Source organism: Hemicordylus capensis, chromosome 5, assembly GCF_027244095.1.
Source record: "Hemicordylus capensis ecotype Gifberg chromosome 5, rHemCap1.1.pri, whole genome shotgun sequence".
Classification (NCBI taxonomy): Eukaryota; Metazoa; Chordata; class Lepidosauria; order Squamata; family Cordylidae; genus Hemicordylus; species Hemicordylus capensis.
In genome coordinates, this window is record NC_069661.1 from 99489681 (window position 1) to 99507352 (window position 17672).

General features: G+C 44.2%; 1 protein-coding gene across 1 annotated transcript in view; it reads left to right on the plus strand.

Annotated features, from left to right (window-relative positions):
* GABRA4 (gamma-aminobutyric acid type A receptor subunit alpha4) overlaps nt 1–12144 on the plus strand; it is a 104646-nt gene extending 92502 nt beyond the window's left edge. Inside the window, exon 9 of the mRNA XM_053256649.1 lies at nt 8766–12144. Within this exon, the coding sequence (XP_053112624.1) occupies nt 8766–9317 (552 nt within the window). The 3' untranslated portion in view covers nt 9318–12144. The remainder of the gene's footprint in view (nt 1–8765) is intronic.
* The last annotated feature ends 5528 nt before the right edge of the window (nt 12145–17672 follow it).

Here is a 17672-nt window from a genome sequence, read left to right on the forward strand (position 1 = left end):
CATTGCATCTCGAGATGCTGGGAATTGTAGTCAACAGCACCTGGGAATCTCTGTTAGAGAGAACACTGTGTGTAAGCTTTGAACATCGCAGGAGGGGCGTGGCAGACGTGGCAGCAGAGTGGGATTATCCTGTGACTGGCAAAAATGTTTCCCCCACTGTTCTTTCTTTGCAAAGGAAAGCAGTCTTTCGTAAATTCATTGAAGCACCCTAAATTCACTTTTAAGAAATGTTTTTTTTTTCTGAAATGTTGCTTGCAAATATTAAGTTCAGATTTCATTTTAAATCAGATTTTTTTAAAAAAGAGAAACTTCTTATAACAAACTAAAAAAAATTCAGCTTAATTTTTTTAAAAAAGAAAGGGTGGGGGGAGAAAACTGATTTTTTTAAAAAAGCCTCTATTTTTATCTGCCCTGTTTTAGAGCACACAGCCATTTCATACAGAGAGTTGGTAAAAGCTCTCTTAGGCTTCCATTTAACCCTCTGGCCCAGTTCCCATATGAACAATGAAATCATCATTTTCCAAAATGTGCACAAGCCTCTGATGGGAGCTGTGACTCAGCAGGCAGGCAACTGTTTTGTATGAAGAACATCCCAGGTTCAACCCCTATAATCTCCAAGCAGGGCTAGGGAAGACCCCGACCTGAAACCCTGGAAAGGTCATTTACACGATCTTTTTCTGGGCTGGGGAGGGTGGATGAGGAGGAGGCAGAATAGCCCCTACCTTCCCCCCAGATGATCCAGTGGCAATTACAGCCACGCAGCTCATGCACCCACACAACAGGTGCTGCCGTAAGATGCATGCTGTTCTGGAGGCCAGGAAAATGCTTGTTGCCCTCAAGGTATCCCACAATGCACCATATGATAAGGTATCCCACTGCACCACCACATGGTGGTGCATTGAGGGGTGACCCTTTTACCTGGGTATAAGGGTGCTTTTGCCCAGGTAAAAGGTCGGGTAAAAATTCAGGGCTATGCGGGGAGGCAATGCTGGGATTAGCCTCAATCCCAATACTTCACATGAGCAGCCCTACCCAGGTAGGACTGCCCAAGCCTGGGTAGGGCTGCTCGTGTAAACAGCCTCAGAGAACTGCTGCCAGTCACTGTAGGCAATACTGAGCTAGCTGTACCAGTGGTCTCATTTGGTATAAAGAAGCCTTGTATTGTCCCTTCTGCTGTTCCACATACAGGAGAAGGACTGGGAAAACTTCAGCTTTTGCTTTGATGTAAACCAAAACAAACCAGGCCCAAACTGTGATTGAAGATCTTGGTTCTTGAGAGTGCGCAGGGAGAGCGGGCTAAGCCCACTCTCCCTGCACACGAGCAGGGAGGGAGCCCTGGGCGGCCGCCCACACGATTGCCGGCTCCATGACAGAGCCGGCAGGGGCTGGGGAGCTCGGGGACCACATGGCCCCCGGAAGCTCCAGTATGCACTGTACGAGCATGCAGGGCATACTGGAGAGACCCCCGGAGCCGGGAGGTGGCTTTTCGCCTCCCCTCTGGGGGTCTACTCATGAGTAACCGTGGCACGGAGCCGCACCACCCGGGTTTGCGGAGCGCTCGCTCCACAAACCCGGGCTTTGGGGAGGGCTACAAAAGCGGGCTAGCTGCTTGTAAGCCACTGGGCTCACGTGCGAGCCCGGTGGTTTACACGATCAGCAAAAATCGGGATAGGCTCTCCTAGCCCGATTTTTGCTGATTGTGAGAATAGCCCCCTTGATTACTTCCCTAACTGTAGTTTGAATTAAACCATAGTTCCCAAATTCATATGTAATGCAGAACTGTGAATTGTGTCACAACCAGAGCTTTCCATCTCTTCCTCTAGTGCATGATGCATAAGGGAATGTGGGGTGTGGGGGGATGCATAAGCCTGCTGTTTCTTTAGGCTTATTCTTGTAGAAGAACACATGCTTTCCTATTACATCTGAGTTGAGCCTGTGTTAACTGAGAGTGCAGCCCAGAACACTTCAGAGACTCTCGCACAATACAGGGGGAAATTGGTGGTGAGCCAATTGTCTTTCAGGGAAGCTTGTTCACTATTATTGATCTTTTCATTGTGGAAACCCTGAGAACCTTCTGAGGAACCCCAGAGTTCCCCCCAAATGATTTGAAAACCAGTACCTTTGAGAGAAAGTCACACTGGAGTTACAAGGAAGAGGGTCCAGAGAGACAGCTATGTTAAGTTTGTTGCAGAAAAACATCAAAGCCTTGTGGTATTTTTAAAACAATCAAATATATTACAGCATAAGCTTTTTTAGATTAGAGCACAATTTATCAGATGCTTGAAGTATTATCCTCAAGAACCATTCACAATAGCAGTAATAGATTATACACAGAAAGAAGGTGGACAGTTTTGTTTTGGCATATTTCTTCATCGGAATATTTCCGCCTTCCACTGATTGCCGCTAATTGCCATTTTCTGTCCTCATTTGTGATGCCACCGCATTAACAATAAAAGGTTGAGTTTATTGTATAAAATAAGAACAGAAAATGATACTGATGGCAGGCAGTAGAGATGACTCAATTTGATGTAGAAAGCCTGAGTCACATTCCAACATGTGCAGCCCTGTTACACGGGCATGCCATTTATTTCTCTCCATACGTGGGTTGTTTATGACCCAAGGACAGAAAAGTGCATTTTAAGCATCCTAAACACATTACAATGAATGAGACACTAAATGAATGTGCATTTGCTGTGCAGTCATGCATATCGGGCTATGGGCATTGAATGTCTGCAAAAGGCTTGTGAAGCTTGAACAGATGTGAAGCTCTAAAGTATAAAGTCCAAACCAAACCAATAGCTCCTTACTACTTCGAGAGCTAGAATTATTCTTTTTAAATGGGCCATGTGAATTTCCAAGTACACCCTTAATATAAAAACTCCATTTTATACTGTTAAACTATATCTTTGTGTTTTTGAAATTTGTGTACAAGGGGTCATGGCACCCTTCTCCATTGATGGTTTAGCACAATAGTCTTCAGCCTTGGAAAACAGGGACCCACCTTTAATCCCAACTTTATGGGACCCACTTTTCACTTTTTACTATGTATGTCTCCAACCTCCCATGGTTGGGTAAGATGACTGAGAGGGTGGGGGCTGACTAACTCCAAGCGGTCTTGGAGAAAACTGATTATTTAGACACATTTCAAACTGGTTTTAGGGCGGGCTCATAGGCATAGCATCCATAGGATGAGGGGGTGCAAATGACCCTGGGCCTGGAGGGTTAAGGGGCCCACAAGGGCCACCCCGCCCCCATGCGCCCCCACGCCACCGTGCCACTTCCACCATTTCCCATTTACCTTTGTTGTTGTTGTAGTTGGTGGCGGCAGGCAGGCAGGCTCCCCCCCCCCGCCTGGCATGTGGGCCTCTCCCCCCCCCCGGCTTCTCTCGTGCCTGCGCATGGTCCTCCCCGTTGAGCACTTGACGCTCTCCCTACTCAGTGGGGAGGCCCATACTCCAGCTGGAGAGAAGCTGGTGCGCTGAGAAGCCCGCCACCAGCACAGGTAAATAGAGGGGGAAGCGCGGTGGTGGGGCTGGAAAATAGGGGGCATGGCTTCAGCGCTGGGGTGCGCGTGGAGCACCCAAAACAACTTTGTCCCCAGGCTTCTGGGAGTCTCCCTACACCCCTGGGTGGGCTATGGGGTTGAGACTGCCTTGGTCGGCCTGGTAGATGACCTTCACCTGGGAACTGACAGAGAGAATGTGACTCTGCTGCTTCTTTTGGATCTCTCAGTGGCTTTCAATACCATCAGCCATGGTATCCTCCTGGATCGCTTGAGGGATTTGGGGATAGGAGGCACTGTTTTAAAGTGGTTCCTCTCCTATGTTGGGTAAATTTCAGATGGTGGTGCTTGGGGACAGCTGCTCTATTTGGAGTCCCTCAGGGCTCTGTTCTGTCACCAATGTTTTTTAACATCTACATGAAACCGCAGGGTGAGGTCATCAGGGAATATGGTGCTGGGTGTTATCAATATGCTGTTGACACCCAAATATGTCATCAAATTCAGGAAATTGTGTTAGCCCCTGAAATGCCTGCCTACAGGCAGTAATGGACTGGATGAGGGATAATAAACTGAACCGTAACCCAAGCAAGATGGAGGTGCTCATTGTTGGAGGTCATAATCCGCAAGACAGGATAGAATTTCCTGTTCTGGATGAGGTTACACTCCCCCAGAAAGAACAGGTTTGTAGCTTGGGAGTGCTCTTGGACCCAGGTCTCACCTTGGTGCCACAGGTTGATGCTATGGCCAGGAGTGTTTTTTACCAGCTGTGATTGATTCGACAACTCCGCCTGTTCCTTGTGAAGAATGACCTGAAAACAGTGATACACCAGCTGCTAACATCCAGGCTGGACTACTGCAAGGAACTCTGTGTAGGGCTGCCTTTGTACATACTTCAGAAACTTTAGTTTTTGTTGTACAGTCTGATCTATGATCGTAATAAAGTGTATCTATAAGAAACTTTAGTTAGTCCAAAATGCGGTATCTCCTGGAGAGACCACATTATGCCTGTTTTTAAAAATTTGCGCTGGCTGCCAATATGTTTCCGGGCAAAGTACAAAGTGCTGGTTATTACCTTTAAAGACCTAAATGGCTTAGGTCTGGGTTACCTGAGTGAGCATCTTTCTCTACAAGATCCCCACCACTCATTAAGGTCATCAGGAGGGGTCCATCTTCAGGTGCCATCGGTTTATGTGGTGGTGACCTGGGATCGGGCCTTCTCAGTTGTCACTCCTAGATTGTGGAATGCACTCCCCATGGACATGATAAGATTATCTTGCTTAGAGGCCTTCAAGACAGTGTTAGACCCATCTTTTTAGCCTGGCTTTTAATGATATATAGTTTTAATTTTAATTTTGATCCAGTTTAATTTTTAAAATTTTTTATTTGTTTTATTATGTGTTTAAAGTGACTCTGGGCCACTTTAGGAAGGGTGGTATATAAATCAAATGAATGAATGAATGAAATGTCTGTTTTCTCTAGTGTGACCAGAGAGGTATTGGAGGACAGGGTTCTGCTATATTTGATAGTAGTAAAAAGGGGGCAGGGGCACAGATGCTGACAGTGTCTGCTTGTCATGAAAGGATAAGAAAAACTGTACGTGCTGTAAGAGTGGCCCAAGGTCCTTGAACACCTAAGAAAGGACACCAGATGGCACCTGGTGGAGAGGAGAGGAATGTGGTGGGCTAGAACATCTCCCCACCATTCCTTTCTTCCACTTTTCCATTTTACCTTACCCCACTCTTGCTTTTTAAATCTGATTGATTGATTATTTATTTATTTAACATATTTGTATACTGTCCAAAATGCAAATCTGTGGGCAGTTTACAACAATACAATAAAAACAATGAATAAAAAAGTGAAAACATCACAACAGTTTAAAATTTAGAACAAAACTATTAAAAACCATCAAACCATAAAACATTGAGGTGGTAGAGCACTCTCATGTTCCCTGCCCCCTGATAACCGATTGCCTCATTATGAAACAGGTTGCTGAAAATTCCCCTCGTTCAAGGTAAATGAGATCTGGCCTCCTTTGCATTTAGTAACCCTCTCCCCTGCCTCCTGCTTCTCTCCATATTATTTCCCCTGCTTTCTCCTTTTACTGGACGACATGATGTGCAGTGGTACACCAGCATAAGGGATCTCTGCCAGGGCTGCAGCATGGTGGGAAGGGCAGCCCTGATGGTATTGCAGAAACGAGAGTAGTGCTGTGCAACTTCATGGATTTTGTTGAAGTAATTGCAGAACTGACCGCTTACACAACACCGCTTACACAGCACCAGGGCAGCAAGGAGGTATGCTGCTGCCCCACCAATCTATTTATACACAGAGCGCTGGAGGGGGAAGCATGTGTGTGTGTGGGGGGGGTAAGTGCACCCATCCTTAAAGTGCACTCCCATCCTTAAAGCCACCCCCGCCCTACCATTGGCTTGAAGGGAGCCAGTTCTGTGCACATCCCTAACTGGCATGCCACTTCACATCATGTCAGTCATTTAAAAGAAAAAATTGGGATGTGCCATTGGTGCAATCCACCCTTGCTTGGTGTGTGAACCCCTTATGGGCCCTGAACCACCAACTGAAAGTTTTGCCCACTGAAGAGAAGCCAACAACTTTGGTGTTTTTACCCTGCTCTTGCAGTTTTAGACATTGTCACAGCTGTGAATCTTGTGACACACCAGGCTCAATCCAGCCCACCAGCCAGGTACAGTGTCACACCAGGAGCTCAGGATTGCTGCCTGCCTGTGCCTACAAAAGGTGTGGGGTTGCAAATACTTGGCCCTTGGCCTCCGAACAGGTTCGAACACTGGTGGTTCAAGGGGTTTGAAGGCAGGGGTGGGACAACTTTAAGGGTGGTGGAGGATGCACTTACCCCTCCCTTCGCATTCCCCCCACCGGCACTTGCTCTTCATACTGGGCGTGCGCATGTGCGTGAGTTACGTCCGCCTGCTTCCAGTCCGAAGAGTGGACCGGGTAGCAGGGAGGTACACTGCCGTCCCGCTGGACCGTTTTTCAAGCGAGCGCCAGCAGGGGAAAAGTGGAGGGAGGGGTAAGTGCATCCTCCCCTGCCCTTAAAGTTGTCCCACCCCCCCACCTTCAAACCAGCCCCTGCTGGTTCTGTACATATCCCGAAATCCCATCAGTGATAGGAATGTTTCCCTTCTGTGGAAGAGATTTCGTCTGTGTGAGAGGTAGTGATTAGTGCTTCTGTGAATAAATGTCTGATCATGCTGCCCTTGCTGCATTCTCTCTAGTTCATTCTGACTGGCTGCATTGCTGGCTAGAATGTTTTCATGAACCTGACCTCACAGTTATATACAGGTGGATGCAAAAGGAAATTATGCTTGTATTATGAGTCAGAGAAACATACACTAAATTCATACAGGTGTTGTTGTTGTTAGACCGACCTCTTTTCTCTCTCTTCCCAATAACAATATTTGCTAGAGAAGATAATACCATAAATGCTTACTGAGAGAATAGAAATAGCAGTGTGGTGGATACTCATAATTTTTAAATAGCATTTACTGGAATAGGTCAAGTGCATTGTTTGTGGTGTACCATCATATTCATGTGTTACTTGGTACTGGCTGGAAGATTATTGTCTTGAATCAAGATTTATTTTATCAAGCTGAAGAAATGCTCAGATTTTCCATTACTTTCTATTCTGTTCAGTGCTTTTTCCTCCTTGAAAACTGATCACTGACATTCAGATTTGAGCCATTTACATTTAGCTGCCGTCATGAGTATTAAGGTCAGTCACTCTGTACTGTTTCACACTGGAATAAGCATTCAGGCAGTGTCAGACTAAAAGATCTGCATGTTCATTTTTTTATGAACAAGCTTTATGCCCAGTTTTGAAATTCAGTTCACATGAACTATATGGGGGCAGAACTTGCCAGAAACATCTACGCAGACCTTAGAAAGGCCAATTCAGAATAGTGCTAGAACATACATAGCGGAATATCTGTTCTTTCCAGTAATTTCATTGTGGCTTGTACTGCAGACATTTTCAGTGGACGTTGCCCTGGTTGTCACTGCCATTCTATGCATTGCACAGAAGGAGATAGTAAACTGAGATGGTGGTATACTGAACTGTTTCAACTCTGATTGCAGGTGAAGAAGATCCTATTTTGGGATACCAGTTACCAGATTACCAAATACCAGTGCTCTAGGACTCCTCCAAGGGGGCAGTTGGCTCTGGCTGCTCTGGGTCTGAAGGATCTGGAGGGCTCTCATTGGCATTAAAGAGCCAGCCTGGGGCAAGCTCCCCCACCCTCCTTTGATAGGCTCTCTTCTGAGTCAGAGTCAAGGTGAATTCCAACACCTCTGTGTTGTAAACTAGCTCTTCAGGTAGAAAGTGTTAGCATAGTCATCTCCTTAATATGCTACTTTATCACATGCAGGGAGCTTGTTATATAGGAGGACATTAAACAATATGACATTCCTCTGCTCTTCAGACTGTTCTACAGTCTGGAATTCTACCCACCTCAGTGTACTACCTCATTCTGCACGGTATTATCTATCTATTTATTTATTATTTGATTTGATTTGATTTGATCTTATTTAAAAATATGTATATACCTCTTTTCAACACAAAGTTCTCAATGTGGTTTACATGAGGTATGAGGAAATGGCTATGCAAAATAGCTCCCAATCATTGGCAACTTTATTAATTACCAACAGCAAGACAGCTGGCTGGTATGTACATTACATTATCATTACATTACCAGTTTGGAAGATAAGATATACTAGTAAATCTAGGCTTTGAAAAATAACAATGAATGTCTAACTTTCTGTATGATTATTTATGTGTGTACATTACAAGTATGAGAGATGTAGTGTTGACCAGTGGAATTGCATTTGATCCCCTAACCATATTTTTAAACTGTAAGATCATGCTGATTTCTGAACATTATGTGCAGTGGTACAGAGTTGCTGCACACTGCATTGGGGCTCATGTGGACCTGAAAGGCAGCCCCAATGCTGCTAAGAATGGCAGTGGCACAAGCAGTATTACCGCATTCAGTCCCATTGCTGTGAATGGTACTATATGTGGTGATGCTGCTTGCCCAACTGGCAGTTCTGAACAGCATCAGAGCTGCCACTAAGATCTGCAGCATCCCTGACATGGCGCACAGTGGCTCCATACTGCTGAACATCATATTGACCACTGCCATGTATGCACTTAGCTGCACTTAACTGGAGATTATGTTGCTTGGTGTGAGCATTTCATCCAAAGTAACTGATGTTCCTTCTAACACTACAGAGTACAGACTCCAGCTCAAATGTGCGGAAAAGAACTAATGCCACAGTGCAAACAGAAGCTGAGACTATGAAGAGAATTGACACAGGAAATAGCTCAATGCCACCTTCTACAGTAACTCAGGGGCCTTCAGACATTACGCCCCGATCTCCTTCGGCATCAAGTCCAAACCCATTCAGCCGCATTAGCATATCGGAAACATTGGCTTCTGCAAGAGCTGTTCCTTCGGCTCCTCCGTCTACCCCAGTTTTAACTGGTTACATACCCCAGCAAGTCCCAGCTGGATCTCCATCCATTCATCATTTACTTGGCACTAGACTGGAGCAGATTCAGACCACAGCAAATACTCTGGGAGCATCTGCAAAGCCGTCAGCCATCATTCCTCCTCCACCTCCTCCTCCACCTCCTGCTCCCCCACCCTCAGGCTCTGACACCAGTAAGATAGACAAATATGCACGCATTTTGTTTCCTGTCACTTTTGGAGCATTTAACATGGTCTACTGGGTGGTATATCTATCCAAAGACACCATGGAAAAATCGGAAAGTCTGATGTAGTCTTGCTGCTATGTAGTAGTTTTTTCTGAAATTTATTCTAAACCTATTTGAATGCAGAGTTTCTTCTTTTAAAACTATTTTTTAAAAAAGAAACCTATAATGCTTATTTTTTAAAAAAGCTCTGTGCTCGTTTTCCCATGGTAAAGGGCAGATATTATTAGGTAAATAACTCCGCAATGAGAAAAACGGATATGAACATTGTCTTCCGGGCCTTCCCAAAATGGCATTTCATTTGAACAAAATATGCTCGGCCTTTGGGAAGAACAGAGAAGGGATACAAAAAAACCCCCACCAACAACCCCAAATAAATAAGATTTCAGTGACATACAGATATGTAGGAAATATGGCCTGACTTTTCCAAACGTGCTTGCTGATAAGTAGAGATCTGTATTTTCATGGCCTAGCTGTAGCACTATATGCTTGCGTATGAGTTATAATAACTGTCACTTGGACATTATTCAGGTCTCTGCCAGTAAAGTCCTTCCCATATCAAACATATTAAGAATGGTACTGGGGGAAATAAACAAAAGAACTTGACATATGTTGGGATGCTGAAGGAAAAAACAATTAAGGCTATGTACACGAGCAACCCTACCCAGGTTAGGGAAGCCCCACTTTGGTAAGGCTGCTCACGTGTAGTGCCGGGATCAAACCTGATCCCAGCACTGCCTTCCCCACCTGCCCAGGTTTTGTACCTGGGCTTCTACCTGGCTTAAAGGCCATGAGCACGCCCTTTACCCCAGGTATGGAGTCATGTGTATGCTCAGGTTGCACGCAGCCTGAATATACACAGAGTCAGGTGCATAAAGTGCCCCACTCCCAGGGGAATTCCCCAGTGCCCCATGCTCATCGCTGTACCGGCTGCCACTGATCTGCGCTGCATGGAGCAGTGCGGATCGTGTGGACATGTGACAGCAGACCCACATAGACACTGGGGATCATCTGGGGCAAGGTAGGTGGAACCCTTCCTCCCTCCCCCGCCCGCTCCCCACTTCTGAGTATAGCCTTATTCCGTGACATTGCTGGCACACACCAGGTATTTTTCACTTAGCAGTTTCATATGCCACTCCACAAGTTGTTATGGCTGTGAGCTAAGGATGGGTGGATCTTAAGGAGGCTGTAACCCACCTGAACAAGCTCTTTTTAACCAACAAATTAGGGTCATGATCCAGCCAAAGTTAAACACAAAGTCCTAATTGTTCTCAGTGGAATTAATTGAGCACAACAGTGCTTAACTGGCGCTCAATTGTTGTCCAGAGTACATGAAAACATTAAACACATTATTTCTTCCACACTTTTTTAAAGAAACAGCCCCAAGGGAGGGACCTGATCTGGCCTGGGAATGCAGCATACTCTGGGGCGTCTGACCATTCCCCTTCCCCTGATTTACCTGCTCAAAATCCCACCCCCCAGTTGCTAAGTTGCTGTTTGCCCCTGAAGGTGCCATTACACCATATAGCACCTTTGCGGACAAATAGCAGCTGAGAGAGGATGGCTTGGGATGGGAAAATGACACAAGGAGAAAGAGTCAGAACCCACACATCATGGTCTAATCCAGATCACCTCCCCACACCATGGTAGCTATTTCTAAAGGAGAGAAAAAAGAAATATGGGGGAGATGGTGATATGTTTAATGTATTGTCTACCGTTACCCAGTGTGTCTGGGTCTAGTAAACTGACTCTTCTCCCACTGAAGCCAACTTGATAGTAACATTCCTCAGTGTTGGGTGTAAGTGCTTCACTGCTGTCATTCATGTTTTCGTGTGTCATAACTATTCTTAATTTCTAATCCATTTGAGTTTGAATGTGTGAACATTCAAACACAGGGTGTGGTTATTGTTCCATATTGGATGTCCTTACTCACAGTAACTCAATGCCTATTAACTTGTTGCCATAAAGGTGTTGGAGCTGCTACCTGTGGTCCTGTCCATGCACTCTAGCAATGTGCGTATGGAGGAGTCACCAAATGTTGTCCATTCCCCCACTGGCACAGAACCGGACCATAGTGAAGTGACTTCCATACCACACTAGTAACATATGAAACAAGCCTTTAGTAGAAGTTCCACTGGCTTTAAGCACTTCAGGATGGTTCATACGAATCATGGGGCTTGTAGCACTAGCCAATAAATCCTTGGAGATGGGCTATATCAGTGCAAACCTACAAATGTGAAATTATTACAGAACATTACACTAGCAAAAGTCTAGGGTTGGGGTATCCTTCACTAGTCTTCAGGGAATTTCTTTAGACTACTTCTAAATTTACATATTGGAGGAATCCAACCTGTGCTGCTCTGAAAAGGAAAGGAAAATCATCCTCACCAAGTTTGGTTTCCAGCAAAATTCTTTCTCTTTTCCTGTCTCCTCTCATTGCTGCAGCTCTTCTTGATCTGTCTTTGATTCTTCCCACTCCTTGTGCTTAATTTTTCACCATTCAGTTGCCTTTGGTTATTATCGCTCTGCTGCTTATTTCATAAACTGTATGTAACCTAAATACAGTCTCATCCCAATACAATTTTGACTAGAGAGGTGATTTGATAATGCTGCTGTTGTCCCCTAAATAAGCATACTCCCCCACTCTGTCCTGATGTAAACACTAAGGGAGAAATTATATTTAAAACCAATTTTGTAGAATTTCAGCATAGTTCCACTTGAATTGGTAAATGTCACCAACATTGCCCCTAAACAGCAAACACAACTCCTTCTAAAAGCAGTGATGTGGCATCCTTTAAACAGAAAAGGAACACTGCAAAGCAGGGACAATTTGTTTCAAAGTTTATGTGCTACCCTGATGGACTTGTAAGAAGATATTAAATACATATACTTGAAATGCTTTCTTTAAAGTGAGCATGAAGATGAATTTTAAAGAATGCTTTCTGTAAAAATGGATTATTTTTCAGGTCCTTCAAAAAACTACAGTTACCAGATTTCCAATCAGTTGCTGTTCACCTAGTATCATACTGTTTTAACATAGTGGTACAGATGGGCCCAAGCTTGGCACCTTGCTAGAGCATCTGTCTTCAGAGGGAGCCTTTCCTGGAAGAATTAGAAGCTCTGCTGCTGGTAAAACTTCTGTTCCCAGAGTTCCATGCGTGGGAGACCCATGGGAGTTAAGTGATTTAGTGTCTACTAGCTGATCCGGTGCAGAGCATCTGCGCCCCTAGTTCATCCCCCCCTTCAGCCTCAGTCCATTCTCCTCCTCCCAGGCCACTTTCCCTCTGGCGGTGCCTTCCCTCGTTGGCTGGCATGGCCGGTGCTTTCCCTCCCTCCCTGCCCGCCGGCAGCACTTTCCCTCACCAGCCAGCCTGACCTTTGCTTTGCTTGCCCGCTGGCCTGGCTGGCGCTTTTCCTTCCCTTCCCTGCCCGCTGGCCTGGCTGGCGCTTTATCTTCCTCCCCACCCACAGTGCTTTCTCTTGCCGGCTGACTGGCCTGGCCGGCGCTTCTCCCCCCCGCCGCCCTCTGGCAGCACTTTCTCTCGCCGGCCGGCCTGGCCGCTGCTTCCCTTCCCTGCCCGCTGGCCAGCCGGCCTGGCGCTTTCCCTCGCTGGCCAGTTGGCACTTTCCCTCTGCCTGACCAGCTGCCACCACCATTTTTCCCCATGTCTCCATCACTACCCCCCAGGCAGCTGGTCACAAACTCTCGCGAGAGCTGCCACACATGGGATTAGTGACGGGTACGTTTGGAGAATTATATATATAGATAATGCCTTCATAATTTTGCTCCCATCTTTTTTATAGTTTAGGGTATGCTAGAAGCAGGTGGAAAAATCTGTGGCTGCAAATGTGTGTCCATACAGGTGACCATAGTCCCTTGAGGTAGTTGCCCTCTCCCCCGGGGATACTTGGTGGTCTGAATAATTCTGCCACCTAGTATCGGGGATTCTAGCACACATCAGGGAGACATGTGTGGTAGAATATGTAGTTACATTGTTATGTGTCTGCAACTCTGCATACTGGGTATTCCCATCTTTTATGGTTGTCCAGATGGAATATTTAGTGTCCATTTTGATCCAGGTCAAACATACACGAAGCTAAGGCCAGAAACAGAAAATCCATGGATTACAAATGGCATTTGCAATAGCTTTCTTCTCTATTTTGCCTTGTGAATTTGGGGGTACTGCTCTAAATTCACTGTAATGATTTAAGGATTTCAAAGACTGAAAAGTATACAGTAAAAACATTTTGTATGAGTTATTTTGTATGAGTTAAATTAATGCCCCCCTCCCCAGTTTTGTAAACTCACATATCTGACTGACATAAACAAACAGTGCTTATTTATTTATTTATTAAATTTATATACTGCCTTTCATTAAAACAATCCCAAGGCAGCATGTCATGTATGCTGTCTTGGTATTCAACTGTGTGGAGAGAGTTAGAGCAAGCCTGTACAAATTGATGACCAACCAAGCTGTATGCAGACCACCAAGGTTTTGATACAGTTATTTGCCTTTATTTTGCTGCCTGCCTTGAACTGCAGAAACAGGCGGGGACAGGCCTTTTGACATTTGTCAGATCATGATACATGGTTTGTGAGTTGCAGTTGGCTCGGTGGGTCAAAAGTTGTATTGGGCTACCTGAGAGTGAACTGGTTGCTTGCTGGGGATGGCTGCAGCTGTTTCTGTAATCATGGTGACTTGAAAATCAGCAGCCATGATCATGAAAATGGCTGCAGCTGTCCCTGTGTAAGCAACCATTTCACATTGAAGCTTCTTTACATGGTCAAGTATTCAAGTACACCAGTGTGCAGAGGAAAAAGTAATATTTGTTTGTATGAATTGGACCAGAGCCCCCTCTTGTTTTACCAGATCTTTTGGACCACCTAGAAATCACCTATGCCTACCTGACTCCTATTTGTAACCCCATCCATCAGGTATGCCATCTTCCCTGGCACCTACACATCCTTCTCCTCATTGCACCATTTCTATCTCCAACTTCACCTGACAAGTAGCAAGCCCACAAGAATTAAGAACTTGCAACTCTGCTCCCTCCCTTCAGCTGCCCAAGTGGGGTTACAACCCACAAAACACTGAATCTGTATTGTCTATAGGCCCATTACCATGGAAAGTATGCAAAATGGTTTGCTTGCCCTCCTTTTCCTCAAATTCTTGTTTTAGAAATATTGAGTTGCCTAAAAGTTGCTTGTGTCCAGAGGGACACCGATTCTGAGTGCCTTCCATATCTGTGGCAACTATGGCTGTGCCCTGTTGTTAAGGTTACCCTAACCCTCCTCATATCTGATACTTACTCCCTTGTACCTCCTCCTCCATTTGGGTGGTGTTTGTAATTTCATGATGTTGTGTTATTTTGTCCCATTGATGGCCATTTTTCTTATGATGGAGGAAGCATGAGTGAAGCACTAGATTCTCCTGCTGTGTCCTCCTATCCTCATACTGTTATGTCTACTGTTACGTCATACTGATGGCCAGGAACTGAAGGCAGAATGGTATAACTGGTTGATCACACTGAGCTTATCTACATATTCAGGAAAAGCATATGGCATCACTTTCAGGAGATGGGATCACTTCAGGATGCAGGCAAGGGATCACATGTTTTAATGCTCTCCTATGTAGGAGGGTGTTCTGAAAATAGCCCTTCTTGACTGAAGTTGAGGCTGTTTTCAAGAATGTTCTTGTTTCAAAATTTGCTATCTTACCATAATTATTTTTATTTGCCAAGATATTGCACAAATACCTCTTAACACTTGTGCTGGCATCCAAAAATATAGATAAATATCATTCTGTTCCAAGACAAAAGTACCAGTAGTTCTTAACCATTTATATAGTACATTTTGAATATTCAAAGCTTTAAAATTCCAAAGTGAAATGCATTCTTTGTTGGGAGGATAAACAATGACATCTGAGTTTGGTTTCCAATACTGAATCTAACAATTTGAGATGCTTTAAAAAAAAAAGTTCTGTTGCTTTATAATATGCAGTTTGATTTACCTTCTTGACGTAGTTCTATATTCCATAACAAATATTTTCAAAGTAAATCAGTCTGTCAGAAAGTAAAGCTCATTTCGATGCGTTCTGCTTTTGAAGTCAAACGGTATCCTCGATCCTCCTGAAAAAGGTAATGAGATAATCATATTGCTGCTGCTTCTTTTTTTATTTGTACATTAACAAACACACCAGGATCCTCAGGATCAGAAGCAATTCTGTGAAGCAATTTATTAGAAAACATCCCAAATCTAGCAAGGCATTTTCATAGGGCAGCATGAATCTGTCATTATTTTTTTTTAATGTAAATCCTATAGACTAAAGTTCCTGGTTTCCAGGATCCCCTTGAGAGCAAGTGAAGGTCATTGGCAGACCCCATCCATATTTTGTAAGGATGGGCACTTCCATGCGGGGACTCTGTATGTAGCCACCATTATGCAAATCACAGCTCCACATACCCCCCACCCTTTCATGGAGGCACTTGTTCAACTTCTCAAAACTTCTCATGATGGTGCCTGAAAACAGCTTGCACATGCTCCCCAGGTGCTTATGTTATACCACCATGAATATGAACTGGACCTAAATGCTTGGGACCTGCTCATTACAAATTGCTTAGTACAGAGCTCAACAATTACCATGTGATCAGGAAGAGGAGGAGTGAGCAACTTGCTCCTGCTTTGCTTGCTCACTCTTCCTCCTGGTCACATCTCTACATCAGCTGCCTGAGCCAGACAAACATAACTGGAGTATGAGTGAGCAAGCAAGCCAGGGCCCAGCAAGGCAGGGACTCCACCCCACATGGTGGGATGGTATTGCTGTGATGTGGTAATCCCCCCACTCCCACCATGGCTGGTCCCTAAGTTTTTGGACTTGCTCCTAGAGCCAAAGAACATTTGTCAAGAACATTTGTCAATTCAGCTTTAGTTAGTTGTGTGACTTGGTGATGTTGACTCCAGTGGAACAAGTTAATAGTGATTAAATCAAGTTCCATTGCCTTCAGTGGGACTTAGTCATGTCTACCTTGAGTTGGATCAGAGCTATAGTCTTTAAGATCCTGATTCAGAGGTTGGTCAGATCTAAGTTCCATTGGAATTTATAGGATTTCAGTGAGTTGTGATTCCTCCCAGGTGCAGTAAACTTTCTCTGGATATATAAGGTTACAAGAAGGTTACATACACACACGTTTGTACCTAAGCAATCAAAGCTCATTCTAAATGGATTCCTTTTTTACTTCCATTTATAACATCAAATGTCTTATGGGCGTCTAGAAGCACAAGATACAAGACAAGAGAACTAATGTATTGTGTACTACTAGAGTTAAATTTGTTTGTTTATTTATTTATTTGTTTGTTTAAAATATTTATACCCTGCCCCTCCAGTACAATACTGCTTGGGGCGGCTCACACCATAAATGTGAATGTTTTGTTGATCTACTCTGGATTTTTTTTTTTTAACTGTTGCCGATGATCTGGTTTCAGCATGCATGCAGTGCATTTTACCAAAGTTCTGTATCTACATTGTCTACTGCAGTGAATAGCATAAGCCACTGTGTTATTCTACAAAGCAACAAGATACAACTGTGATTGTCAGAGAGTACAAAGGTGTTTCCTTTTAAGTCACTATTATTTATAAGCATGTTTACACATTTTTAAAAAAATAGGTGGAATGGAGATTGATGGAGGAAGCAGAAATCTGCATGAATTGCTCAATTGGACTACTGTGCTCCATCATTTCCTATGTTTAAAAAATTGTAGCCTGGCTTGTCTTGACTCTAATGATGACAGCTTGTTGTCTTGTTATGTGAGAACACAAGAAAACAGGGAGCTTAGAAATCACGAATATTTTGCTTTTACTCATATTTCAGCTGAAGGGCTTATGAACCTCATCATTACGCCAATTAACGTCAGAGTCTGCCATTACTGGCAGCTGTGTGCTTATTCACTTTCATTGCGAGAGACTTCATCAGAGGAGCTATGAATAATGTATTTTTCAGGAGAAAAACTGTGACTGTGTATGTGCTTCATTCATTGTTTAGGATGAATTAGAAAAGAGACATGTTTATCGGCTGGCTTTAGGGTTGGTTTTTTTAATCAATGGCTGGAGATGGACTATAGTTTTTAAGAGGAGAAAATAGCATGGCAGAGTTATCACAGCTACTCATGTTTTAAACATTAATTTCTTTTGACCCACTGTTGCCTGATAAAACAGGTTTTTCAGCTTTTTGAAGCATCACAAAACCCTGACAAATCTGTTCATCAGAGGCCACAGTGGGATGAATATACAGAGGTGGGCAATGATGCCTCTCTCAGAGCACCTTCAGCACACTGGAATAGCTATCGTCTCAATCCTTTGTAGAGAGACAGGATACTGAACTGAACTGGGACAGTTGCTCTCCTCTCCTCCTGATCAATATATATAT